Below are 27,027 nucleotides of genomic sequence, written 5' to 3' on the forward strand. Positions count from 1 at the left end.
CATGCCTGTGGAGGGTCTGCTGGTCCCGTGGCTTTGGCGGACCTCCCACAGGTGTGCCACCGAATCTGCGGGACCGAGGACCTCCCACAGGCAAGTCGCCGAAGGCAGCCTGCCTGTCGTGCTTGGGGTGGCAAAATACCTAGAGCTGCCCCTGATCACTATAAGTCACTCTAGCCCAGTGGCTCTCACCTTTCCAGACTACTGTACCCCTTTCAGGAATCAGATTTGTCTTTTGTACCCCATGTTTCACCTCGCTTAAAAACTACTTGCTTACAAAATTGGACATAAAAAGACAAATGTGTCACAACACTGAAAATTATTACTGAATATATTACTGAAAAACTGCTTTCTCATTTTTACCATATAATTACAAAATACATCAGCTGGAATATAAATATTATACTTACATTTCAGTGTATACTCTATGCAGCAGTATAAACAAGTCCTTATCTGTATGAAATTTTAGTTCTGACTTTGCTAGTGCTTTTTACATAGTCTTCTGCAAAAGTAGGCAAATATCCAGATGAGTTGAGTACTCCCTGAAAGACTTCTGTGTTCCCCCAGGGGTACACGTAGCCTTGGTTGAGAACCACTGCCCTAGCCATTTAGCTAGCATTCTATCATTTCTTCTAGAATAAAGGGAGGTGTGCTCTCTCTGTAATGTTACTGAAGTGTAACTAACAGTACTATAAGCCAATTAAGATCAAACCTGTGATATTTATTACTATGGTTTCATCACTTTAATATTAAACAATTTTTTACTTTGACATAGCTCAAGAAGTTTTGATGCAGCCATCTTTAAACAAGTTAGGCAATATCTTAAAGGGACAAATCTTCTATTTGCTGTTTCAGAATCAGTATCATGGCTCCAAATACTAAATTTCTCCAGAAATTTTTAAAAAATTGTCCCCATAAAAAGGTATGAATGTGTGTATATGGCAGGATAATATAGAGGAGCCATCATATCAAAAGTGTATATAACTGCACACATTTTCTTCAGTTCATTTTATGACTGATGTGTTTAGTTCTACGCAGTCTTCAAGTAAGCTCAAGGGCCACAACAATAGTGTAAGTATATGACTTTGTATTGTAAGGCCAGAATATTCTCCTTCTCTACTCTTTATTTGATAATTAGCCAAAATGGGCTAACATCAAGCTTTTAAATATGGATTTACCATGGCACAGCTAACGTGTGAGCCTTAAATATAGAATAAACACCCTGTGCCAAATGTTGCCCTCAATAACATGCATGCAGAATCACTGAAGTCAATCCATGTTGAAAAGAACACACATGAGAGAAATTCCATGGAAGAAACCAACTTTGTCTACCTTCAGTAACTATACCAGTATATTTAAATCAGTACAACCCCCCCGACCCCTTTGTGTGGGCAAACTTAATACTAGTAAAAAGATGCCTTATATTGATTCCCCTTCCTGTATGCCAATTTGGTGCCTTGAATGAGATTTCTTTGTCCTGATATAACTTTGGGTGGTGCAAAATCTGTGTTCAGACTAGGCCTAAGATCAAAATTTGGCCCCTTGATTGTAAAATTAACCATAGTTAGCACTTAGAGATGTGTACATTTAAAGAGCCTTGCATAAAAACTACTGAATATTTACACTGCTCCTGTGGTACAGGAAGTAAACGTTATCACCCCCATTTCACAAAACAGGAAATAGAGACTTTGAGAGATTAACCAAGGCCACAACAACACAGTAACACACCCAGGATTAGAACTCAGGAATTCCTGCCCCCTAGTCCTGTTCTCAGGCCACTAGACTATACTGTTTTTGTCTTTTAACTTGGAATATAGAGAATACAGTGTTTTCAACGTTCATCTACCAATATGTTGGGCCTGATTCGCCATTAGCCTGGATCTTGTTAGACATTTACACTTGCCACAGAGGGTTTAAAACTCTACTATTCTGATACAGTAACACAGAACCCCCACTTCACCCAGGCATAGATAACTACTGCACAAGGTGCTGGGCAACATAGAATCAGGTTTAACTTTAGCATGTTTGGCTTTATCTGTTAGGCCCTGGATCTAGTAAAAAGTTTCCAAAGCCCCTGAGAAGGATGGCCTGCCATAGAAGGCAACAAAAAAAACCCAACAACCCCAAACAAAAAACCCACCTTACTCCTTGGAAGTGAGCTGCACCTCTTCTCCCCTGCATCCTGCTATTTCAGCTTCTCAAGCCCTTCTGCCATCTCACCAGGGGCCATTTATCACCCATAGGCTGAACATATAGTGAGAAATCCTGGCCCCACTGAAATCTGGCAAAAGTACCATTGACTTCACTGGGGCCAGGATTTCACTCATTGTCTTCCACACAAAAACTCATCCCCAAAAGGCCATCCAGGAATATGCTCAGCAAATCCCCTCAATATCATCGTCAAGAGCCTGATTACCATACTAAAGTGCCACAGAAGTGGCTGCAGAATGCTGCGTCAGGCGTACTCAGACTTCTAGAAAGAGTGTCCATTCCTCTTTTGGAGCCCAGGAAACTGGTGAGCATGCATGAGCCAGCAGCGACAGAGAATTGGACCTGGAGCAGACCTTTTCATTTGCACTGTTATTGGAATGAACAAGTTTAAAGCCCTTTTCAAAAGGTGCACCCTCAAAAGCATACTAGCATGCATCAGGACTGCAGAAAAGCACCTCTGCACTCAATGGCAGGCACATACTTATTTTTACTCACAGGTATAGTCATATGTTCATGTTAGTTTCTCAGGGCACCCTTATTTTCAAATCTTGGTGCTTCTCAAACTTTGAACCAGCAGGCAAATTCCAGATTTATACAGAAGTGAGTCTCCAGGGGATAGTAAAAAAACAAAACAAAACCCTGATGACTTTGCCAAACTAGAACCTAGTATTGAAGTGGCAGTAATCTGGTAATATGGTGCCCTACTTCAAAGACACACTATTTCTCCCAAAGAACCTTTGCTGCCCTCATAACACCTGGCTTTGTTCTGTGCTAAGTGCAGAAAGAAAATGGCAAAGTTTGACAAAGCCTCATTTAATATTATTCATGATAGTAGCTTTTTTAACCCCCAAGTTTACTCAGTTTAATTTTTCCCTCCTAGAGGACATTTCTGATTAGTAGCTAGATTTGTTTCTTTCTAACCTGACCCAAAGTGCTCTTTGCATTTACCTGTCCCCTGCCCCTCGATATCCCAGTCTGTGCTTGGTAATTTATGAAATCTTGGTAGTATAAAGTAATTTGGCTATGATTTTTAGAGGGGGAAAAACTGTCAGTTTGGTTTTAATCTATTTTATTTAATTATTGCTTCTCTGCAGCTGGCTCACATTCCCTTCCCCCATTTCCTTTTAGATGGCAGAAACATGCAACAGTGATTAATGGAATGTCACACATATATTGACAAAGTTTTGGGTAGATGAATGACTAACGAACACTGATCTTTTCCCTATTAAGTGTGATTGTTTGAAGCCAGGCTCATCTTTTAAGGGAAATAGTATTGGATTCCACCAATCAAGAATTGAAAGGTGGCATTCTCATCGAAGAATGACAGGAATTAGCCACAAATAGGCAGCTAAAGATTTGGGGCAACTTCTTGCTTTTTGCACAGCCAGCCCCTTTATTTGCTGTGAACTAACCAGTGAGGATTTTCACCCAGGCCAGCTTCCTTTTTACAGGTGAAAGTTTGTACCAACAGACAACTATCCTTGTATTTTAGTACCTGCAAATTCTAGTTAAGGCACTGAACTGGAGTCCAGAAGATCTAGATTCAATTCCCATTTCCTCCACAGCCTTTATGTATATATGACCTTGGACAAGTCACCTGACCTCTTTGCAAAATCTGACCGTAAAACCTAGTAGCTCCCATTGTTCTCAAAGGGGCTTACTGGCTGCTGAGCTCTTTGAAAAATCTGCCTTTAGTTGTAGCTGCTGAGCCTTTCTGAAAATTCTGGCTTTCATCTGTCACTGCTTCAGCTCCCCCTCTGTGAAACGGGTCTAGGAATACTTTTGCTGCCAATATTTGCACCTACAGTAGCAAAAAAGTTGGTGCTGCATTTTGTAGGCAAAATTCATCAAAGACCAGTTTGAAGCCTGGCTGAAAAGAATCAGACCCAGGGAGCGTAACTGAACTCTAAATTTTCTTCTGGGCAGATATTTCCAATAATTCATAATCAGGTGATTCTGGTGAAACAAATACCTCAGCATTTCTATTTGCATAGTCCCCTGCAGACCTCCATTAACAGGGTTGAATGAGGTAAGAATTATGTATGTGTTTCACAATAGCATATCTGTGTGCGACAGAAGTATTTACCTGGCTGGCAAAGCCTGTGTTCTAGTGGCCAGGTTGAGTAAATTTTCTGTTCATCCCAGGAACAGTCTATCTTCAGGTTTTATTCCTTCCTGGCAGTCTTGATCTCAATCTGCCAAATCCAAATACCTTTACAAAGTGGCTGCCCTTTGCCTCCTACACATACTGGCAGTGTGAGTTGATACTCATTTTCTTTCAATGCTTTTAATATACCGAATAATAAAGAAACCTTTACCTCTACAATCACAGGTGACTGAGTCTAGCTTTCCCTGTTGGATCTCCTCCCTCTTCATGACAAAGACCTTCACATAGAAGTAGATGTAGGGGATTACCTGCTCTTTTCATTTCCTCTGAAGCACCTGACAATGGCCACTGTCGGAAAACAGGTTACTGGGCTAGGTGGATCTTTGGTTTGACTCAGTATGGACGTTCTTACCTTCCTCTGATAAGAGTTTGTGAGAGGTGAGGTTGGGTTAGAAGGTTAGGTTAGGAGAGGTTGGGTTAGATTATCAAATTTAACAATTCCCAGTTTTTTATATTTGCATAAAGTTTCCATCTTTGGATCAATCCTCTGCCCTCAAGGAAGATTTAAATGTGGGTTTGTCCATGTTTGTCCTGGAAAATTTCTCTGTGGGGACTCGTCCACTAGCATTACACTGCTCTTTAACTCCTAGATTTTAATGTGTTACTTAGAAGACTGATTCTTACTTTGTTCGCTCTTTATTTTGGGGGGAAAAAGGGGGAGGCTCTTCCTTTTAGCAAAGTTATTTTTTTATGTCACTGTAATTTTTGACCAGCACATATGTAGCTACCCTTTGTTCTTGACTGCCATTTTGTTTTGTTTTTTAATTTTGCTTAAGTAAAAAAAAGGCCCTGCTCAAGTACTCTTCTTTGTGACAGAGGTTACATCAAGATTTCATGTGACCTTTGTTCAGATGTTTTCCCTGATTGTTTTGGGTTGGGGGATAGGAGGAGGAAATCCTTCCTGTGTCTCATATACCCACAATCTCAGAAATGTCTTCCTGGTAGATTGGGAATTGAAATCTCAGAATGTGTTTATTTTGCGGAAGGGGCAAGGGCTCCAAAAAATCATGGTGCGAGGCACATAGAATTGATGCATCTACTGATGTGAGGCACATGGAATTGATGCATCTACTGATCCATCCAGCTCGTGTATTTCTACCAGGCCAAAAGAGCTCTTTGGTCAGTTAGAATTGATGGCCCTTCCACTTACCCTAGGCCTCCTCCTGCCTTGATGTAGAATTCCTCTTCTGAAGCCTCCAAGATTCTTTATCAGCCATTTTGCCTTTGTATCAGTTGTGTTTGACCTATTACATCTTGAGGTCTTTGATGCCTCACTTCATTCTTTTCCTAGTCTTGAGACTAGGATTGATATTCAAAGCTTGTAAGAGCCAGAGTTCTGTTTGCGGAAAGAAGAATGTATCTCAGAGCCACTAAGCTGCAGTATCCCACTCTGATGTGTATTTAAACAAGAAGGAACTAATTTGACTAATATTATTAATTCCATTCTGTTTAAGTGCATTCACTGGCAATTTAATGCCAGCTGCATCATCTGAGGAGGCTGTGTCAAGCCAAGGATGGTGTCAGGAATCGTTAGTGTTTATTAGTCACCGCTGCTTATCAGTCTTGCCTAAGAGTGTGACCCATCAGTTCTTGGCTGGTGGACTTGAGATGCAGAAGCATCATTAACAGTTAAAAATGCATCTTTTTCAGGTCGGTCTGTAATGTATAGAACCTCATATATACCCTCCATTGCCAAATACTATCGCCATCTATGCTGGTCTCACCTAGTCCAGCATGCGCTCACTTAAGTCAGCTGCCATAGGAACTTGGACAATCCTTGCACAGAACCAGCCCTGGGAGTGAGACCAACTTTTTCATCCTAAGCATCCTAACTTTCAGTTGCACTTAAGCACATTTTAACTGGGTCTCAGAAATATTAGGAATCAGGAGATCTGTTTTATTTTCTTAAGACAAATAATTTACTAGAAAAAGTGATTTCAACAACTGCAGGACATAGTGTTTATGATTAAATCAATAGAGATTTGTACCTGCAACTCAAAACTGAACTAATGCTTTGGAAAGTTGCTATGAGGTATGGTACCGCAGTTGCCATGTTTCTAATGTGAAATAAAACCTATGCCCAGACTACGTGTGGTCATTAAAAATCCTTCAGACATGTTTTCTTGCATCTTGCCCAAATTGCATTTCACTTGCCCCCTAAAAGCATTGTTGTATAGTGATACTACTGCATTTCCATAGCGTATGTCGTGATCTCAACACATACTGTACAATCTTTTGGGTGCCTCAGACTAAACAAGGTGCTGCGTAATTAGACTTGGAAAGATTAGATTTTTAATCGGTAAATATTAGTAAAGATCAGTTTTGTTGGACACAACAAACCAATGAAAAAATATTTCCAGGAATGATAATCAAAATTTACAGAGAGAGAAAATATGGAAAATGCTTCTTGGGAACTTGTAGAGTTTGATTTAAATAATTTACTTTGTGTATTTTGACGTTCACATTTTGGGTTTTAATGGTTATAAAGCTTTAAACTTTTTGAATCTTAGCATCTACCGTCATTAAATAATTATTCTCTGAACCTCCCCCCTCCCCTGAATTTCCCACAGCTGTGAAAACTTACATTTAAAAAAATGAAAAAAATGCTTAAAACCCATAATTTTGCACAATTTAACATTTAAATTAATAAAAATAAAAAATATTATACATGGGCCTTATAAAAATAAAAGTTGAATGCTGCCAAGTCTATACCTACTTATCTGCATTATTTAGTTAGTTATAGCATTGGATGGGGGAAATACATTCTCAGGGACTGATTCTCTCCATTGCTCTGCACTTTGCACACCAATGCGAAGGAAGTGCAGAGTGGGTGACAAACACTACCAAATCAGAATGTAGCATTTTATGCTCACCTTGCACATGTGTAAATCATTGTACAAGGGAATAGAGTGTCAGGCATTGAGGGCTTGAGTCACAAAGAAATGCAGGTGTGGTCACTATGTAGTCAGTGTCACGCCTTTTAGGTGCCTAGAAAACCACTGGAGTCATAAAACCTGAATTAGGCTTCCTGTACAATGCATAGGGAGAGATAGATGCCTAAGCCGGGAATTTACAAAAACCCACGTGCTAGGCAGCTCCTCACCAACGAAGGTGCCAAAGCAAGGGGTGTATGCTAAACCCCACGCCTCTCTCGCAGATGGGCACCTAAGTCCAGACTACAGGGAAGTGCTTCCTGACTTGGGAGTCTCGGCAGCAAACCCTCCTTTGCTGTTAGGTGCCTATGCCATTTCTGCAAAAAGCCAGGCAATGGGAGGAAGCACTCCCTCATGACTTTTAGCTACGTGGTTAGGCTGCTGCCATGGGCTAGGTGAGGACCCCCCTTGGTTCAAATCCCCCCTCAACTGTAGGTAGAAGGGATCTGAATTGAGATCTGCCACCTTTCACATGAGTGCTCCAGCCATGGAGCTATACAATATTCTGATATGGGACTCCCTCAGTGAAGCTGTTCCACTGTGGATAAATAATGAAAGAATCGCTGGGGCCAGAGAGAGTGCATGAGAATTATTCTATAACATGATGGTCACAGCACTCACGTAGGAGACCCAGGGTCCAGTCTCCCTTGATGTATGCACCCTGACTTGATTTAAGAACAGTAGAACTGTTTTAACTGGAGACAGTGAGAGCACTCCACATTAGACTATCCCATAGCTACTCCTGGAGGAATTCTGCGCCACTGCACGTGCGCAGAATTCATGTCCCCCACAGATTTCATTGCTTCTCCACAGAAAAACAATTTTCTGACAGAGAAGCAAAGGGAAGCTGCAAGAGCAGTCATGCACCCACTCCCTAGCTATGCAGGTACATCATTTCAGGAACTCAGAGCAGACAGTGGAGAGGTAACTCACACAGAGCTGGGGACACCCCAGCCAGTGGCTCCTACCTGAGCCGGGATGAGCTGCTAGCCCCGTCTGGGCTGGAGGCAGGAGATGATGGGACTTCTTCTTCCCCTGAAAGGAGTGGCTGGGGCTGTATCAGACCCTTCCTCCCCCCCACCCCTCAAAAAAAACCCTCCCTCAGCTGCAGGAAGCTTAGCATCCTCCCCTGCTTCCTGCCCCATTGCTCCTCAGCTGTGGGGGAAGGGATCACTGTATGGAGAGCAGCTTCCCCATTTACCCAACCCCCATGCATCCGGACCTCCCATACTCAGACACCCCTGACAAGCCTCACTTCGTACACCCAGAATGCCCCATCCCTCCATACCTGAACCCCACCCCACTGAACCTCAAACTCTGCATCTGGAGCCCCCCTGCACCCAGATCCCCTGCCTCCAGGCACCCACCTCTGCACCCAGACCACTGTCCACTGAGCTCCCTGCACTCAAACCCCCACCCTGATGCCCCACCTCAAGCCCCTACATCCAGACCCCCACACCACTTGTCTCAACTAGCTGCACCCAGCCCCGCATCCCACCAAGCCCCACACCCCCACCACCCAGCCGCCCCCCCCTGCTGAAACCCCCACACACACCTAGACTCCTCTGCTGAGCCCCAACCACCTGCACCTGGAGAGTCTCATTGCCCCTGCATCTGGAACCCCACCCCCCAACAAGACTCTGTGCATCCAGATGCCCCCACACCTAGACCGCACCTACTGAGCTGTCTGCACCCAGATTGTCCCACACATAATCCTCTCACCCCTGGATCTCCCATATTGAGCCCTTCCACACTTGGATCCTGCCTGGTTGAATCAGGCTGCCTCATACCTGGTGCACCTGGTGCAGAGGGACAGGGCCCTAGGGTGTTTCTGGGACAGGTCCAGGCCTTGTGCTGTATCAGGATCGGGTAAAGCCGCACCACTGAGACTGTGTCCTGGGGGTGGAGGGAGGGCTGCAGGATGGTCTCTGACCTGTATGCAGCCAGTAGCCTGTGCTCCCCGCTGCCATGCTGGAGCCTCGGCATTTATCTATTGACAAAACTGGCAGAATTTTAAAATATTCTGTGAAGAATGTTTAATCTTTAGGTGCAGAATGCCCTCAGGAGTACATAGCCCAGTGAGAGCACTCCATATTAGACTATCCCGTAGCGCAGAGGGTAGGGCACTCACCTGAGAGATGGCAAATCCCAGTTCAAATTACATCTCCCCCTCAGGTGGACTTGAACCAAGGGTCTCCCACATCCCAGGTAAGAACCTAATTATTGGACTCAACGTTATGAGGAAGCACCTCCTCCAGACTCCTATAGGGCCCAATCCACTGGCAAGGTCAGAGCACGCTTACTGGATCAGGCCCACAAGTGAGTAAGGTGTTCCTCTGCTTATCTTCCCCTGGTTCGTGCATCGCCCTGAGGCTTATGCGTCTGGACACCTGGTGTGGAGCTGCTGTGCACATACTCAGAGGAAGAAACATAAAGGACCTAGGGAGCTTTTATTGCAAAATTTTAGGTGCCGATAGAGTTTAGGTGCCTACAGGGGTTGAGTGGGGGTTTTGTGAATCTCGGTGGGACCTGATTCTGGGATTTAAGTGCCTAAAGTGGTAATTAGGCACCTGAGACCTTTTGTGAATCTAGCCCTAAGAATATTAGACTTAGATTTAAAACAAGCTTCAATCTAAATGCTGACTTGAGGCATACACAAACAAGGTGTGTCTTGATGTTACTAGATAAGATTTAGGTAGTTTATGGGATAGGATTTTGTTGGCTGACATTTGGTAATGGGGGAAGGGAAAGAGATAGCAGTTTAATTAAAATTTTAATCCCAACTTCAACCATGTTCTCACCAAGTCAGCAGCCTACATGTATCTTTGTGATTTAGCTAGGATAACATTCATCGGCTGCCTCTAAAATACCTCTAAATGCAACTAAAAATTAGCAAAGATCAATACGGTTCAGAAAAGCTTCAGTCAGCATTGTCACATAGTAGTTTTCCATCAACATACACAAAGGGGCCTTTCATAAACGCTAGTTTACTCCACCACTGCTAACATTAAAATAAAAAAAACCCTCTCTCTGCAATAAGAAGTCACTTTTATTGTCTTGTAGTATTGAAACATCATTGCCACACTTCTGTTTTACAGGTAGTTAAACAGTATTACCAAGAAGCTGGTGCTATTTTTCGCCCGCCATGAGGCTGCGTCTGCTTTGTGTTTGTGTGATGCTATTGACTGTGTCGTGGTGCCTAGCTGTCAGCTTTCCTGAAGACGATGACCCTATTAATGTTGTTGACTACCATTGTAAGTAATCTGCAAATTGCTTGCCTTTAAAACACTAGACGATTGTTTTGGTTAATTGAAATTTTAATTAATATATAGACAAGTAAAAATGTTTATTCTTTTGCAGTTCATCACACGTATTTACTGGCTCGTACTCGTTTAAAAAAAGCAATCAGAAATACTGTGATAATTTGAGTAAAAAGAACATTTGCTGACGTTGGCTAGCTTTTATTCATTAATATTCAAGATATTACTTGAGGAATTTAGTTTAAACCCTTCTACACCTAGTATATACAGCTAATCAATGCTGTATATTGATTCTTTAGCTCTATAATCCTGAGTGATGGTGTAGCCCATTTTTACTTGCAGATTCAAGGCAATATCCAGTATTTAAAGGACGCCCTTCAGGCAATGAATCTCAACATAGGCTGGACTTTCAACTGATGTTGAAAATTCGAGACACACTTTATATCGCTGGCAGGTAATTTTCCTGTAGTCAGTTTATTAGATTTAAATTCTTTTTTCTCCTAGGTATGCGTTAATGTGAGCAATTTATTAAAAAAATAATCTGCAGAATTAGAATGGGGGAGGGGAAGGCTCCCAGAGAAATAAACAGTATCTATGCCCCATATATAGAAATTGGATTTGAAGGCCAAAAGCAGCAATATGCTGCTGAGTTATTATGCTAAACCATTTTCCTTCGTTTACATTACAGCTCTAATTAAAACATATCCTGATCACTTTAAACATGGAATGACACTTCAGGGATACAGGAAAAGAGTCTAAAACTTTCGCATGTTGACACACTGAGCTGGGCTTGGACAATATGTGATAGATAAGAGCTGAATAGCTGAACAACACAGATGCTATCTAAAGCCATTACTGTACTGGGAACCAAAAATGTTCAGTGTTGACTCAGAAAATCCATAAAGGCTTCAAAATATATTCTTTGTCTATCAAGTCTCCTAAAAAGTAGATCTATAATAAAAACCATCCATACATCTGACATATTCATACATTCACTTGATGTGTTTTATGCCCTTGTTTCCAATAGGGATCAAGTTTATACTATAAACTTAAATGAAGTTCCCAAGACAGAAGTTACTCCAAGCAAAGTGAGTAGATGTAAGGAAATTGATTTGCTTTTTTAAAGGAATTTTCAGGTCAAGAAGTAAACTTTTTTATTTGATTTAAACAGAAATTAACCTGGAGATCGAGACAGCAGGACAGAGAGAACTGTGCCATGAAAGGCAAACACAAAGTATGTTTATCATATACAGAGCAGCAAAATACTACTACTAAGTGCAGGCGTGAAATCTGTTCTTAATACAAGTTTTTCTTCTTTCAGGACGAATGTCATAACTTTATTAAAGTCTTTGTTCCCAGAAATGATGAGATGGTGTTTGTTTGTGGTACAAATGCATTTAACCCCATGTGCAGATACTACTGGGTAAGCACATTAAATAAGTCATTAATCTGTTGTTTTATAGGTCTGCAAAATAATTGTGTTGTGATAGTTAAGCTTTTTGGTACAACTGCAGAATGCTTCTTTTCTGAAGTGTCATGGAATATTAGATAAAAATGGACAGAAACCATCATTTAGAGTTAAGGTATATGTAAAAGTAGAGCTGGCACATAGAACAGAAAGGATCACCACCACCAATTTATTTTTCTTCTCTAGCTGAATACCTTAGAGTATGATGGAGAGGAAATTAGCGGATTGGCAAGATGCCCATTTGATGCCAGACAAACCAACGTTGCCCTCTTTGCTGGTAAGAACTTTTGATTAATGATGCAGAAGGTGCCAGAGGGCTTTAAAAGAAAGCACAGAGAAGCTGCAGGTGTCACAGTGCCTTAGATTCTAAGATTGCGCTAAAGGGTCTCAAAAGGATTAGAAGCGAAATTGTTAAAATATAGGTTAGAGTAATTTTGGGGAGAGTGGCAGTACAAAGAGAGATTACAGACTAGTAAGAATTCTATGTATTATTAATGGCTCATTAATACTACATTTTGACTATTGTTTTAGATGGGAAATTGTATTCAGCAACAGTAGCAGATTTTCTGGCAAGTGATGCTGTTATTTACCGCAGCATGGGAGATGGATCTGCCCTAAGAACAATAAAATACGATTCCAAATGGATAAAAGGTAATTTTGAAAAAATTACTTTCCTGTGTATGTGACAGATATAATTTTTTGACCTTGAGGATGAAGTGTATCATAGCCAGCATGTTTTTATATAAACACAGTGTTAACATACATGCAATGTTTAGTATAGCAAGATCAAATTGATAAGAAAGCAACTTTGTGCTGATAAAGCACAATCTTTGTTTAAAATGTAAGGGTCCTCCCCCCACTCACAGTTAAATAGGTTAATGAATGAATCTGTAGTAACAAAGACCTTCACTGTAATACAATTCCTTTGAGGCCTTTTTACAGTCCATTAGCTGACATTAAAGACTACAAGTTCATTTAAGCTTGAATGCACCCATATTTGGACTTCCTAAAGTGTCTTGAATATTGGAGTTCCCTTTAGTTGGTATGTAACCAAGAGAAAGCCTTTAAGTCATGCAGAGCAGGCAGTGTCTTATACTTATTGAATGGTTCTTTTAGGTAAACAGCTTTCTCTTCATTCTTTCTTACAGAACCACATTTCCTCCATGCCATAGAATATGGCAACTATGTTTATTTCTTCTTTCGAGAAATTGCTGTAGAGCATAATAATTTAGGCAAGGTAGGTATATGAAGTCAGTGTGTCACAGTCGGCTGTGAAGTATCAAAAATCTTGCCAGGGTGAGATATGGTTGTCATGGAAAATAGCCTCAGCAACAAATATAGTTTACATCATATTGTATTAATGGTATAAAGTTGATACAGTTTTTTCATTCTTATAATTGTCAGGTATCTTGAGCCTTAAAGCTTTTTGCATTCGCCCTGTCTTGTTAACAAAGTTTTCCACAGGTATCTTTTAGCTTTGCCATTTCCTTAATTCAGGAAATTAGCAGATACTCTGTTTTTGCCTACTGTTAAAAAAAAGACCTGGGGGGGAAGGGTTCAAAAGGTGGCTCCCTAATGCCTCTCGCTAATGAATATCTGTCATACTAATGCAGAATATGATACTTCTGCTTCACCATGGAACGATATTCTACAGTAAATTACTAAACCACTTACACATGGTTAATTAAAGACTTTAAATCTTACTAACAATAGGATTTTGAAAAAAGGTGGAGGCAAGGCTGGGAGTATTATGTTGGCTCAATGATGCATTAAAATGCTTATGCATTAACAGCTAAACGTTGTTTGCTTTCTTCCTTTCTATACAGACTCAGAAAAGCAGCTATAAAGCCGCAATGTTCCTGTTAACAAATACTTTTTTTGTTATTTTTCATAGCATTTCATAAGCCAATCTCTTTGCCTTTTGTCCCCTGTATAGGCTGTGTATTCCCGTGTGGCACGCATATGCAAAAATGACATGGGTGGCTCCCAGAGAGTGCTGGAAAAACACTGGACTTCATTCCTAAAAGCTCGGCTCAACTGTTCTGTTCCTGGGGATTCATTTTTCTACTTTGATGTTCTGCAGTCAATCACAGACATAATAGAAATCAATGGAGTCCCTACTGTTGTTGGTGTATTCACCACACAGCTTAACAGGTGAGAGATGAGCAACCTAACATCAAAAGAAGCTCTCCAGTTCCCTGTTACAACTAAGATTGTTGCAAGAATTCAGACTACAATAGCACCAGTGTTTTTTTTTTTTATTTTACAGCATCCCTGGTTCAGCCGTTTGTGCTTTCAGCATGGATGACATTGAGAAAGTATTCAAAGGAAGATTTAAAGAACAAAAGACTCCAGATTCTGTTTGGACAGCTGTACCCGAAGACAAAGTACCAAAGCCCAGGTAAAAGATTCTTGCTCATGACACAATAATATTATTCCTGTTAACTGCTATGTTTAAATCAATGACACATTGTAGAATCTAGTCATGTAAAATTGAAGCAGTGGCTTTCACTTGGACCATAAGTATTCTCATCTGAAGCCTGCCATGCTCTTTCAGGATGCTTACCCTGTCTCATTAAAATATTGAGAAAGAAAAAATGTTGCTTTCCTTTCAGACCCGGTTGCTGTGCAAAACATGGTCTAGCAGAGGTTTACAAAACCTCCATTGATTTCCCAGATGAAACCTTATCCTTCATCAAATCCCATCCATTGATGGATTCTGCCGTTCCATCAGTCATCGAGGAGCCCTGGTTCACAAAGACACGGGTCAGGTATGGCATCTTGGTGAAGCAAGTCACATCAAAAAAAGAAATATTCTTCTGAATAACTATGTGCGTTTTGGTTTTTGGTAGATTTAGGTTGACTGCAGTTGCTGTAGACCATTCCGCTGGACCCTACCAAAACTACACAGTCATATTTGTTGGCTCTGAAGCAGGAGTGGTACTTAAGATCTTGGCAAAGACCAGACCCTTTTCTTTGAACGACAGCATATTACTGGAAGAGATTGATGCTTATAATCATGCAAAGTAGGTATTATTTTACAAGAACTACTCTCAAGAAGACCAAAAATATTCCAGTGTGTTTCTCACCTAGTCATTTTCTTCTCGTGGCCTAACAAGCAGTGGTGTTTTTTCTTTTTTTTTTTGTAAACACTTTCTCACCAAGTTCCTCATTCTTTGTCATTTCCCGTTGTTTATGGAGGAGATATGCTGCTGAATAACCTGAAAATATTTTAGTACATACATTTTTGGGGTAGCAGAGATAAGTCATTGATGCAATCTCTTCTAGATACCAAACACCAGTACTTATACACTATTACCTTAACTAAGGAATTCCTTTAAAGAATTTCAAAGTGTTCAATGATAAATAAAATAATCACTAATGAAATAAAGATTGTTTGTTCTGTAAGCAAAGAATTTGAGTAGAGCTATGTGAAGTGTTCCATTTAAAATCCAAATGGACCCAGCGCAGATTTTGAGAGTCTGCTCTATGACAGGTGTATGAGACACAGTGAGATCACAAAGCTAGTGGGTTTGGAGTTTTCCTACCTGGATCACAGGACCTGTCACCCAGCTGCAGATCTGGGGCCAAAAAAACAGCTCTGGTAATCCTTAGGTTGTATGGAGAATCACCCTAAAAGCAGATTAAATTACACTGATGTGTAAGCATTTCTACAGCATTCATCATTGCAATGTCCAAGCAATAGTAATTGTTGAGCATACAGTTTTCAGTTCCTACACAGCTGTAATTGACTGACAAATCAAAAATGTTGCCAGTGTAAGCTTTACACAAGATACTCTGGTTTATATCAATAACTGTTTCAAATGACTTTTACCAAACAGGTGTAATGCAGAGAGTGAAGAGGACAGAAAAGTCATTTCCCTTCAGTTGGATAAAGAACACCATGCTGTATTTGTGGCATTCTCCAGTTGTGTTGTTAGACTTCCCCTCAGTCGCTGTGAGCGTCATGGATCATGTAAAAAGTAAGCCTACATTCCTCAACTCTCCCATAAAATAAAGGCACAGACATCTCTGCTGATGGATGACAGACATTATTTTCTCTGGTTTGATCTTGCACAGGTCTTGTATTGCTTCACGAGACCCCTATTGTGGCTGGCTAGACCAGGGGGCGTGTGGAAGGGTGAAACCTGGCATGTTGTAAGTGTTATTTTTTAAATCAGCCCAGTGTATCTACTATAGGTTATATATGTGCATGCACTCATTCACTAAATCTCCTTTTTTAATGCTCTAAAAATACTACGTATATGTAAAAAACCAGAATGCTAAATTGTGGTCCAATTCTATAGTCTTTACTTAGGGAAGACTTTGATTTCAGTGTTCGTCTTACCTGCGTAAGGACAATCAGACCTATAGGGAGGGCTACCTGGAGCATGATGCAGACAAATTACTGACTGTAAGCATCATCAGTTTAGCAAAGAGAATACAGTATCCTTGTTACTCACTCCCAGGAGACCACAACACTCAAGAATGAGTTTTAGACTTGGGTTATTTTCTCTCTCATTTTCACTAGCTCATAACTACATGGGGAAAAGTCTGCTACAGCCTAAATTTTCTCTTTGTCTCAACTTTTTGGACTGTTTAAGTGAAATTTGTTCACTTGGATGTTTACAAAGGTGAAAACATACATTTTATAGCAGAAAACATGTAAGACTTTTCCACAGCCAATCTGTACATTTCCAAAAGTATTTTGCAGAAGCAGCTCATGGAGCACATTGCATTAGTAATTGTGATGTTAAATGTGATATTTATAATGGGTCCAATATTACTCTTAGATAGGCATGCACAACACCAGTTGATATAGTTGGAGCTGCATGGATATACTAGCAAACGAGAATGGTTGCATGATACATAAATTGATTAGTGTGAGAACTTGATTTATTTCTTGGTGTAAGTGCTTCAAAATTTAAAGACTTTACATAATTTTTATATTTAATATACAGTCTTTCTGCTGTCCTATACTGTACAACTCCTGTTTCCCATAAGTTTGCTGAACAAATGTGTGTCTGGTTTATGCTTTCAGAAGAAAATCATTTGTTTTCCTATTAATGCTATTAATTGCAGGTTCTCTTTGTTTGTTTCATACAACCACAGCACAGGAGGATATGAGCAAGATGTAGAATATGGCAATACAGGACAGCTTGGGGACTGCCATGGTAAGACACAGTCACTGCTGCTAATTTATAATATGTCAACAGTAGTTTGTGGATGTTAAATTTATGATGAGCCGTTCAGTGACACCCTGCACTCACCACCTAGTGTTACCACGAACAGTCACAAAGCTGAGCTACTCCGGTGGGGGGTGGCAGAGATGTTTTACGTCTCCCCCTCTCCTTCCCTCACTTTGCTATTGACTCCAGAGAGCTGTAAGGTATTGAACAATTTCCCTTTTTTGGTAACAGATCGTATTTTCTTTTTTATCTTCAGTTACTCAGGTCTTAAAATCTTTTGCTTTCTTTTGGTTACTTTTCACTGATTACTTGTTCCTTTAATTCTTTTAGAAATTTTGCCTACTACAACTACACCAGATTACAAAATATTTGGCGACCCAACATCTGGTTAGTTTTTTTTAATTTTTTTGAATTAATGACCTTTTCTTTCCTTCAGTTCAGCATTTTCAGCCCTTTTTTCCCTTCCTTTTGCGCAGGTGGCAAGCCTTCATTTTTGTGCTTTTACTCATGTTCCCACGGATAGTAAAGCTAGCTGGACTCTTGTTGCTCAGCTCTTCACCCTGTGTAGCTGCATGTTAACAGCTCATTATTTATTGAGACACATCCTTTATTAAAGAGCCTGATTAACATAGATGACATCTTCACTGCACGAAAGTCCACTCAGCTTTACCCCCTGTGCCTCCATGCATCTGTGAATGCCCTTCTTGGTCATCTCTAATAGATAGATGGCAAAAATCTCATCATCTTCCTTTTTTTCCTCCTTCCTCTCCCCCTCACCACTGATCTTATTAAGCAAATACACATTTTCTAAAATGTGTATTTCTACGTTTTGGAAATGTTTCAATAGTTATGGTAATGTTAATCATTTAATCTCGCCCATGGGGTATAGCAGAACACAGGCTATAGCAAACTGATGCTGGACTGGAGACCTTTGCTGCAGTGTTGTCCTAGGGCCTTCATACCCTTTACTCCTTTCAACATTTTTTCACAGCATTTTCATTGCAATTCCCTATTTTCCAGGAATATAGGCACCAGTGTTGCTCTGTTGAACTCAATAGTAAAACCTTTATTGAGTTCAACAGGAGCACGATCAAGCCCTTATTTTCCAGAGTTCAGTCCAGACTGAAACTTGGTCTCTGGGTTTCAGCCCTTGGGGACATTCCTGTTTGCCAAATCTGAAGGAAATCTGTTGGCCTGTTTAAGTCGCTGGTTCCCAAACTTGTTCCACCACTTGTGCAGCAAAAGCCCCCGGGAGGCCAGACCGGTTTGTGTACCTGCCGTGTCCACAGGTTCAGCCGATCGCAGCTCCCAGTGGCCGCGGTTCGCTGCTCCAGGCCAATGGGAGCTGCTGGAAGCGGCGCGGGCCGAGGGATGTACTTGCCACCGCTTCCAGCAGCTCCCATTGACCTGGAGCAGTGAACCGCGGCCACTGGGAGCCGCGAGGGCCGAACCTGCGGATGCAGCAGGTACACAAAGCGACCTGGCCTGCCAGGGGCTTTCCCTGCACAAGCGGTGGAAAAAGTTTGGGAACCACTGGTTTAAGTTGTGGGGCTGGTATTTGCACTTCTGTATCTCAACAAGGGGGCTGTGTTTGATACACAAACAAATACTTTGCAGATTTATTTGCCCATAATATAACTTAGAGTGGTAGTGGTGGGGAATGACAGCCATATTACTTGAAAGTGCTGCCTTACTTGCATGAACGTTCACTTCATCAATTCGACTTTCAGTCTGATTTTTTTTTAGGACACACACATAATGAACCTGATTTTTGAGCCCTGAATTAACACATATTTGAGTGCTACTTTACTCAGGCAAATCCCCAGTTGCAGGCACACATGGCTATAAATCTGTCTGGTCCCGTGCAAACAAATCAGGGATTTGCACCTGAAAAGTAGGCTCAGTGTAGACTATTAGGTTCAATAGGTTTGCTGCTCATGGGCATTACCACATAGGCCATAATGACTTTATACACCCAGTTCATTACTAAGAAGGATCTAGCAGCATAGTTCCTTAGGAACCATTACAATATAAGGGGTAAAAATATGTGTCTTATCTCCCAGTGGTGCCTAACTACATCAGTTCCTGGTGATCGTAACAGTTCTAACAGAGCTAAGCTGGTCTCTCAGGGATATTTAGTATTTTGGCCTCTTACAAGGTCACTAATAAACATCTTTTTAGAGATTTTTAAAAGACAGTGAAATACGCTGAAACAGCTTGTATAAAAGTAAACAATACAGCAATAGAGTAAGTTGTGCTTTTCCCCTCCTTCAGTTGCTTACGATAACTTCCACACTGCCTTCCATTTGACTTTCCTGGTTTTTGAATTATAGCTGTAATGTTATTTAATGTATAATTTGTACTTTTAATCTGATTTTTGGCAGCCCTGTGTACTTCCGTGAAGTGTAGGTCATATATTGCCATGACATATAACTCCCAATAAATGCCTTCTCCAGCTATAATTTAGAAATACCACAAAACAGTGAGGAAAGCCTGTTTGTAATGCACCTTAATAAAAATCTGTTTGCCACCACAGACATGGAGTTATCCTCAGCTTCCATTACCACAATGGCAAGTATCCCAGTTATATCACCTAAAGTGAATGGTTCCTGGAAACCTAAAGTGACTGGCTCTCGGAAATTTGTAGTTCAAGATGACCCAAACACTTCTGATTATTCTGATCCATTATCAGTTTTCCCAAAGGGTAAGGCCTTACCAAGGAATACATTACAGCTGAATGGAAACCTGATAGGTACAATTACAATTTGAAAAATGCTGGGACTGTTATGTTTATACTATTTCCTATGAATATACAGAAGGTGCAATCATGGTTCTCTTGCCCATTTGGCACGTGGGTGCAAAGTGATATTCATAGTTTGCAGCTGATGTCGGCAGGAATTCTGGATGCATAGCAAATGTAAATTCAAGCCTTAGGCCATGGCTACACTGGCGCTTTACAGCACTGCAACTTTGGCACTCAGGGCTGTGAAAAAAAACACCCCCCTGAGCGCTGCAAGATACAGCGCTGTAAAGCCTCAGTGTAAACAGTGCCGCAGCGCTGGGAGCGCAGCTCCCAGCGCTGCAAGCTACACTCGTAAGGGATGTGGAGTACATGCAGCGCTAGGAGAGCTCTCCCAGCGCTGGCGCTGCGACCACACTCGCACTTCAAAGTGCTGCCGCGACAGCGCTTTGAAGTTTCAAGTGTAGCCATAGCCTTACAATCCTCACCTGCCCTTCAGGCAGCTGGTTACTAGAGCTGAGTGAAATTTTTCAGCTAAAACTTTTGCTAAAAGAAGCAGATTCAGATCACCTGAAATATTTTACAAATACACATTGTTTTCACTGAATTATTGTGGTTAAATAAAAAAAAATCTGAACAAAGCAAAACTTTTGTTTCAACATTTTTTAAATAAAACATTTTGATTTTTCAGTTAGAAACAACTTTTTGCTGCGAAATTTACTTCAAATGTCTTTTTAAAATGATTAAAAGTGTTTTAAAATGCTCAGACTAAACAAAACTTTTTGATCAACCCAAAACAACAAATTTTTTTCTTTTACCTTTTGGTTTTCCAAACATTTTGACAAACATTTTCAAAACTTTTTTTAGAATGGCCAGTGAACTGAAAAATCTGTTATTTGGCCCGCTCTATGGGTTACAGAACAGCAGCAGTTCTAGAGCTTGAATGAGACTGCTGGTCCTCTCAGCCAAACAGATAGTGCCTTGGCATATTAGCTAATGTTTAAAGGCAAATTCTAAAGTGCAAAGTAACAGCCCATGGGTATGTGGACAAAACCACTCAGATGAGGTCCAGTGTTGTACTCATTGAACACCCAAAACTCCCATTCAGTTCAATGGGTTTGCAAGGAACTGCACAGTCAGATTTGAGATTCAATCCACTGAAATGATACTTTGGAGAGAGGAGCCTGGATGCTTGCACTCAGACAGCTGTGTAGAGTCTCCCAATACAAACTCCCGGCTTATCTGAAAACTAAAAAAATGTGCAGTCTGATTTTATAGATTACATACAATTCATCCTCTGTTGCCTTTCCTCCTTTCAGTCAAGTGAAACATTGCATAGGCTGTAACAGAAACAAAGATTTCAGATTGGCAAAACAATATTACAATCAACAACAGCCAAAACTTCATGAGAGACTTTTATTAGTACATATATTATCCTGGTGACAGACATGTTTGCACAATTCTGTATTTAATGAAAGTCACAAGCCAAGGGGAGAGCCTCAGTTCTACAAGTCACCAAAATATATCAGGTTTCCTATCAGCCATTATAGCAGTGCATTTATCATTTTAATTTGTTTCAGTTTTATTTGCTTTAAGTAAATACGTTTTCGTCCTAATTTGCTCTTATTTCTTATTCACATTCTGTGACATTTCTATTAGTGAACCTTTTCTCCTCTTTCCTTTCCTCTTCTACACCACACCCATTAAAACCTATAATCCTGAATATTAACAATGTTCAAAGGCCTTGCCTCTAACAAAAATCAGTATATTCCTTTAATCGCAACTCTTCTTTATTTTGACTTCTCCTGGTATAGTTAACAGAATTACTTTTAAAAACTAACATTGTCTTAATTGCAAGATGTCTGTGGTTGCTTTAAAAACAAAAAACCCCCAAAACTAAGAGACACTGTGATAATATGTGAATTACAAACTAATCCAATATTCATTCTTCTTCTAGATTTTAACAAACTCTAATACTTTTTATTAACCATGTATTTTAAATGATACACAGTCTGGAATGCTCATTACTGAGTAAATAAGAAAAAAAAGTAAAATACCTGTATAAAATAGTGTAATCTTGAATTGTAAAAAATATAAGTAAATAATCATGCAGAGTATGGTATTCTAAGGATAGCAGAGTATGAATAGATTAGTTCATGTGTTTTGCACAGTAGTAACATGTTTGTAACACCACAATATGTACATTATTCAGTTTTACATAACATTTGCATAATCCTGTCTCTCTTTTGATTTATGAGTCGGGCAGGAAATTGAGAGAAAAATTCCTCCATGAGTTATTAATTGCAGTCTGGCAGAGTAGCACCTTTTAACCCCAATTTTCCAGCAGAAATTGTTAATATTAATAACATACAAACCACTATTTGTGAGCCTTAAAAGATATTTGGGGACAAGGCTAGACACTAGACCAGGACAGTATATAACTAAATGTAATTTGGGTAATGGAACACTAGCAAGCTTTTCTCATTCGCAAATTAAATGCAGAGTCTACTTGTGCTGCTCAATACTAGCAGTGTAATTTTTATTTTAAAAATTTACACTCTGCAGCGTGATGGAGGATACAGTCCAGACAAATTACATTAACACTAGTCTATCTTAAACACTCATCTAATTATATATCCTTGTCCTTCACCAAGGCAGGCAGCCTTGGTTTTGGACTGTGTCTGTGACCTTTGTTATTTTAATGTATCACATATGTTTGTTGCAGGTGTAAGGTGGGAAGTACAGTCAGGAGATTCCAACCAAATGGTACACATGAATGTCCTGATCACTTGTGTCTTTGCTGCTTTTGTCCTGGGAGCCTTCCTTGCAGGAGTGGCCGTTTACTGCTACCGAGATATATTTGTACGGAAATCCAGAAAAATACACAAAGATGCAGAATCGGCTCAGTCCTGTACAGACTCCAGTGGAAGTTTTGCTAAACTGAATGGGTTATTTGATAGTCCCGTCAAAGAATATCAGCAAAACATTGATTCGCCTAAACTGTACACAAATCTGTTGAGTAGCAGAAAAGAACTGCCACCAAATGGTGATACAAAATCTATGATAATGGACCACAGAGGCCAGCCTCCAGAATTAGCTGCACTTCCTACTCCTGAATCCACACCAGTACTGCAGCAAAAGACACTGCAGGTGATGAAGAGTCAGTCAGACAAAGCACATAGCAACCTCAATGCTTCAAGAAAAGAAACCCCTCTAAAAAGCCCTCAATTTTTCCCTTCTAGTCCCCCACCCCATTCTCCGTTAAGTCACGGACATATTCCCAGTGCTATTGTTCTTCCCAACGCTACCCATGACTACAACACATCTTTCTCAAATTCTAACGCACATAAAGCAGACAAAAAGATGCAAAATATTGATCACCCACTTACAAAACCGTCAAGCAAAAGAGACCACAGGCGATCTGTTGATTCCAGGAACACCCTGAACGATTTTCTGAAACATTTAAATGAAACTCCTAATAATCCCAAATCAATTATGGGAGACATTCAAGTGGCTCACCAGACTTTAATGCTGGATCCAATGGGAAATATGTCTGAGATTCCACCTAAAGTTCCTAACAGGGAGGCATCTTTATACTCTCCTCCATCTACTCTTCCAAGAAATAGTCCAACAAAACGAGTGGACGTCCCTACTACCCCAGCAGTACCAATGACTTCTTTAGACAGACAAAGGGGCTATCACAAAAATTCTTCACAAAGGCATTCAATATCTGCCTTGCCTAAAAACTTAAACTCACCAAATGGTGTTTTGTTATCCAGACAGCCTAGTATTACCCGCGGGGGATACATGCCTCCTGCTACAGGCACAAAGATGGACTACATGCAAGGGACGCCAGTCAGCGTTCACCTACAGCCTTCTTTATCCAGACAAAGCAGTTACACAAGCAATGGAACCCTTCCTCGTACAGGGATAAAGAGGACACCGTCCATAAAACCTGACGTGCCACCAAAACCCTCATTCGTTCCTCAAACAACTTCAGTCAGACCACTGAACAAATACAGCTACTAGGACCTGTATATTCTGTTAGAGTGTGGTATGGACCAGTACAGGTTGTGGGAGGATGTTGTGGGAGAGACATAAGACAGAGACTTGCTTGTAATTAAAGAGAACAAAGTGGCCAAAGAAACTGTCTTTACTTCAGCAACATCTATGTCTTGCCACACATTGCTACAGCAAGACTTGCTAAAATAAACAAAGGAAGGTGCTGGTCATTACATTTCTTTTGTTTGGAGCTAAGGAGACATGTAGCACAATGGGAATGGGGGCTACTTTACTGTTCTAACTAGCTGATAAAGTACTTGGAAAAATCTGTAAGCAATTACTTGAAAATGGGTTCCATTTGAGACTGCTGATATGTGTGGTCTTCCCATTAAATGTGAACATTTTAGTATGTATGCATTCACCTTGCCTCTTGCTTAAATGTCAGAAAATGGTAATGTCTCAATGAATATCTGGGTTAATAAGCAATTTGCTGAAATTCAGTCTCTGGCCCAACAGTAGCATTGTTTGTTTCCATGTTTGGCATTTTGTTTATGCCACACATAAAGCTGTGTGTGTGTGCGTGTGTGTGTGTGTGTATTGTACACACTAGGTTGTATGTAGATTGCCATTGCATCTTTTCTGCTGTGGAATTGTTTACATTGATCATGACTGAACAAACAAATGACTGTCTTCCTTCTGCAGTCCATTGGGTTCAGTTTGGAGACAGCTAGAGAGGAACTGTGCATCTCAGTCAGCGTTCCAGATTATATACATTGCTGAATTAATAATCCAATGAAAGAGTACAAATGTGCTAATTTTAAAATAACTTTATTATGCTGCTATCAATTCAGATCTGTACATTTCAAATCTAGTGTTTTGGGGTGGGATGTGGGGAATCTCACTGTGCTTCCACAGTTCCTCCATTCAATACCTGGCGACTGTGAATTTGATCCCCTGCAGTTTTCACAGAGAGCAGCTAATAATCTAGAACACACTAGGCAATGCCTGTGTAATAAATTACCTTTTTGTTGCATTTAATAACATCCTACACTCCGATAGACCTTTGTCAGTATCAAGGAGGAACCGCTAATTGGCCTGGCAGAAGCAGTCTGTGAAAAGTGAACTGTAGTGCAATCAGTTTGTTTATGTTGTGTAATGTCAGTATTTTCTCCAAAGTCATGCAGGTAATGACGATATTCTGTAAATATTATGTGTTTACCTGAATCTGTGCATTTTGTGCCTTATTCATGCGAATGATAAAAGTACTAAGAATCTGTCAATTGTCCTCCATACAGCACATATTTCCTCACTGACAGTTGTAATTCTTTTAACATGCACCCAAAAAAAGATAAAAAGCAAGAGTAATTAATGGTAAATAAAGGCAGCCTGCAATTCAAGAAGACAGCAATATTAAATCACCTTGCCATGATAAACATTCCACCGATCAGTTATAATGTGAAATCAAATAAGCTTTCTAGGGTAATGGAACACCTGCTAAAGTTGTGTAAGCCATTTAATAGGTTTTACAGTATCCACTTGCAGCTGATGTTCAACACAGATGGCTGTTTTAGCTTGCAAACTACACACTACCACATTGTTTATTGAACATAATCATAGAAATAACCATGGTAGAGGAATACTCAATTAGTAGGACAAATAACTTTAGTCGGTTTCTGAGACAATGAAGATCTATATTACATATCGGAGGAGGAGAAAAGATTAGTCTGAAAACTAGATCGCTGTTACAGAACATAGAATAAAAGATAGAAATTATTCCTGTTACTTTCCTCTTCGCTTTAAGGCTGTTTTTGGTAAGGAACTTTTGTTTCCTGAGGCCTCTGGATCCAAAATCCTGTGATCTCTTTTCTTAAATATTTCAGTCTCGCAACCAAAACACTACAGATTAATAACAATTAAAAAACAAAATCTACTCAGCAAATTACAAAAACTGATTTGAATTCACTTCACAAATATTAATTAATACAGACTTGTGTGAAACCAAAACATAAATGTATGTGAACCCTGATATGAACCTTGATAACATTCTGTAACGTGCTGCCTTGTAGATGGTAATGTGAGTTCTATCAGTATTTATGTTGAAATTTCTAACATTCAACGTAGTCATTCTTTTAATTTAATAATACAAAAGATGCTTTATCCATTTGTGCAAAGGTAAACGCAGATTGTATCTTTTTTAATGGTACGGCATAAAAAGTAACCCTAAAAATGAAGCTGCTCTATACCACAGAGTACTTTAACATGTATAGATATCTTGTAAACTTGTATTGTGGATGTGTAAATAATACGTTCTTTGGGTTTTTAACACCGCATGTAAAGTCAAAATAAAATATTCAGATCTACTGAATGTCTGACTTTTTTGTTATTGACTGTATTTAGAAAATGTATTGTCCTATGGATTAAAAAGAAGGAAAAACTCTGCTTGCTTTTAATAGCTGCATTAAGAAACCACAGACACATCCCCTCATCAGCAGTATTGGGTGTCATGCAGATTGCAAAAGACCAATAGCGTGTACTTCCATTTTCATAACGGTCTAATGCTGACATGAAGGCTCTTGAGAGCCTTGTGCAGACAACTGTTAGACTCCTGAGTTAAAAATAAAACATCAAAATAACTGGCATAGAGGGAAAATGTAACACCGTGTCAGATTAGTCCATATGATTCATACACAGATGGATTTTAATTTAAAAAACGTGCAACACTCCCCTCTGAAATCTGTACTGTAACTTGATTTCAGGCTTACAGTTGGCAGATTTGCTTCCTGGAAATCTCTCTAGTGTCTAGTAACCCTTCTCTGTTCCATCCCTTATGCAAACACAGCACACTATTAAGGAGGACAGTTTTCCCCTTCATAATATAGATATAGATGTTCACAATTTCCAGCAAAGCTATTTTTTAACTTAAACTAAATCACGTATTGTCACTTTCCTAAATAAATGATGCTTAAAAAGTGCAAGTTTTGCTGTTGTTTGGATTTGGGACTGGTAATAAAACATAGCAGAACTATATACAACGCACTACTTTAAACCATGCAATTGAGT

General features: G+C 40.0%; 1 protein-coding gene across 8 annotated transcripts in view; it reads left to right on the top strand.

Annotated features, from left to right (window-relative positions):
• The window catches only part of SEMA6D (semaphorin 6D), a 1,021,199-nt gene extending 994,883 nt beyond the window's left edge, over window positions 1-26,316 (top strand). For all 8 annotated transcript variants that reach the window (XM_050966889.1, XM_050966886.1, XM_050966891.1 and 5 more), the window contains 18 exons: window positions 10,407-10,562; window positions 10,911-11,022; window positions 11,596-11,656; window positions 11,740-11,802; window positions 11,890-11,991; window positions 12,223-12,313; window positions 12,568-12,687; window positions 13,185-13,273; window positions 13,973-14,190; window positions 14,306-14,437; window positions 14,652-14,807; window positions 14,889-15,062; window positions 15,879-16,019; window positions 16,117-16,194; window positions 17,119-17,210; window positions 17,556-17,612; window positions 19,762-19,929; window positions 22,691-26,316. In XM_050966889.1, the coding sequence (XP_050822846.1) occupies window positions 10,454-10,562; window positions 10,911-11,022; window positions 11,596-11,656; window positions 11,740-11,802; window positions 11,890-11,991; window positions 12,223-12,313; window positions 12,568-12,687; window positions 13,185-13,273; window positions 13,973-14,190; window positions 14,306-14,437; window positions 14,652-14,807; window positions 14,889-15,062; window positions 15,879-16,019; window positions 16,117-16,194; window positions 17,119-17,210; window positions 17,556-17,612; window positions 19,762-19,929; window positions 22,691-23,994 (3,267 nt within the window). In that variant the 5' untranslated portion in view covers window positions 10,407-10,453 and the 3' untranslated portion in view covers window positions 23,995-26,316. The remainder of the gene's footprint in view (window positions 1-10,406; window positions 10,563-10,910; window positions 11,023-11,595; window positions 11,657-11,739; window positions 11,803-11,889; window positions 11,992-12,222; window positions 12,314-12,567; window positions 12,688-13,184; window positions 13,274-13,972; window positions 14,191-14,305; window positions 14,438-14,651; window positions 14,808-14,888; window positions 15,063-15,878; window positions 16,020-16,116; window positions 16,195-17,118; window positions 17,211-17,555; window positions 17,613-19,761; window positions 19,930-22,690) is intronic.
• Window positions 26,317-27,027: the final 711 nt, after the last annotated feature.

The sequence above is a fragment of the Gopherus flavomarginatus genome, chromosome 9 (genome assembly GCF_025201925.1).
Source record: "Gopherus flavomarginatus isolate rGopFla2 chromosome 9, rGopFla2.mat.asm, whole genome shotgun sequence".
Taxonomy (NCBI): Eukaryota; Metazoa; Chordata; order Testudines; family Testudinidae; genus Gopherus; species Gopherus flavomarginatus.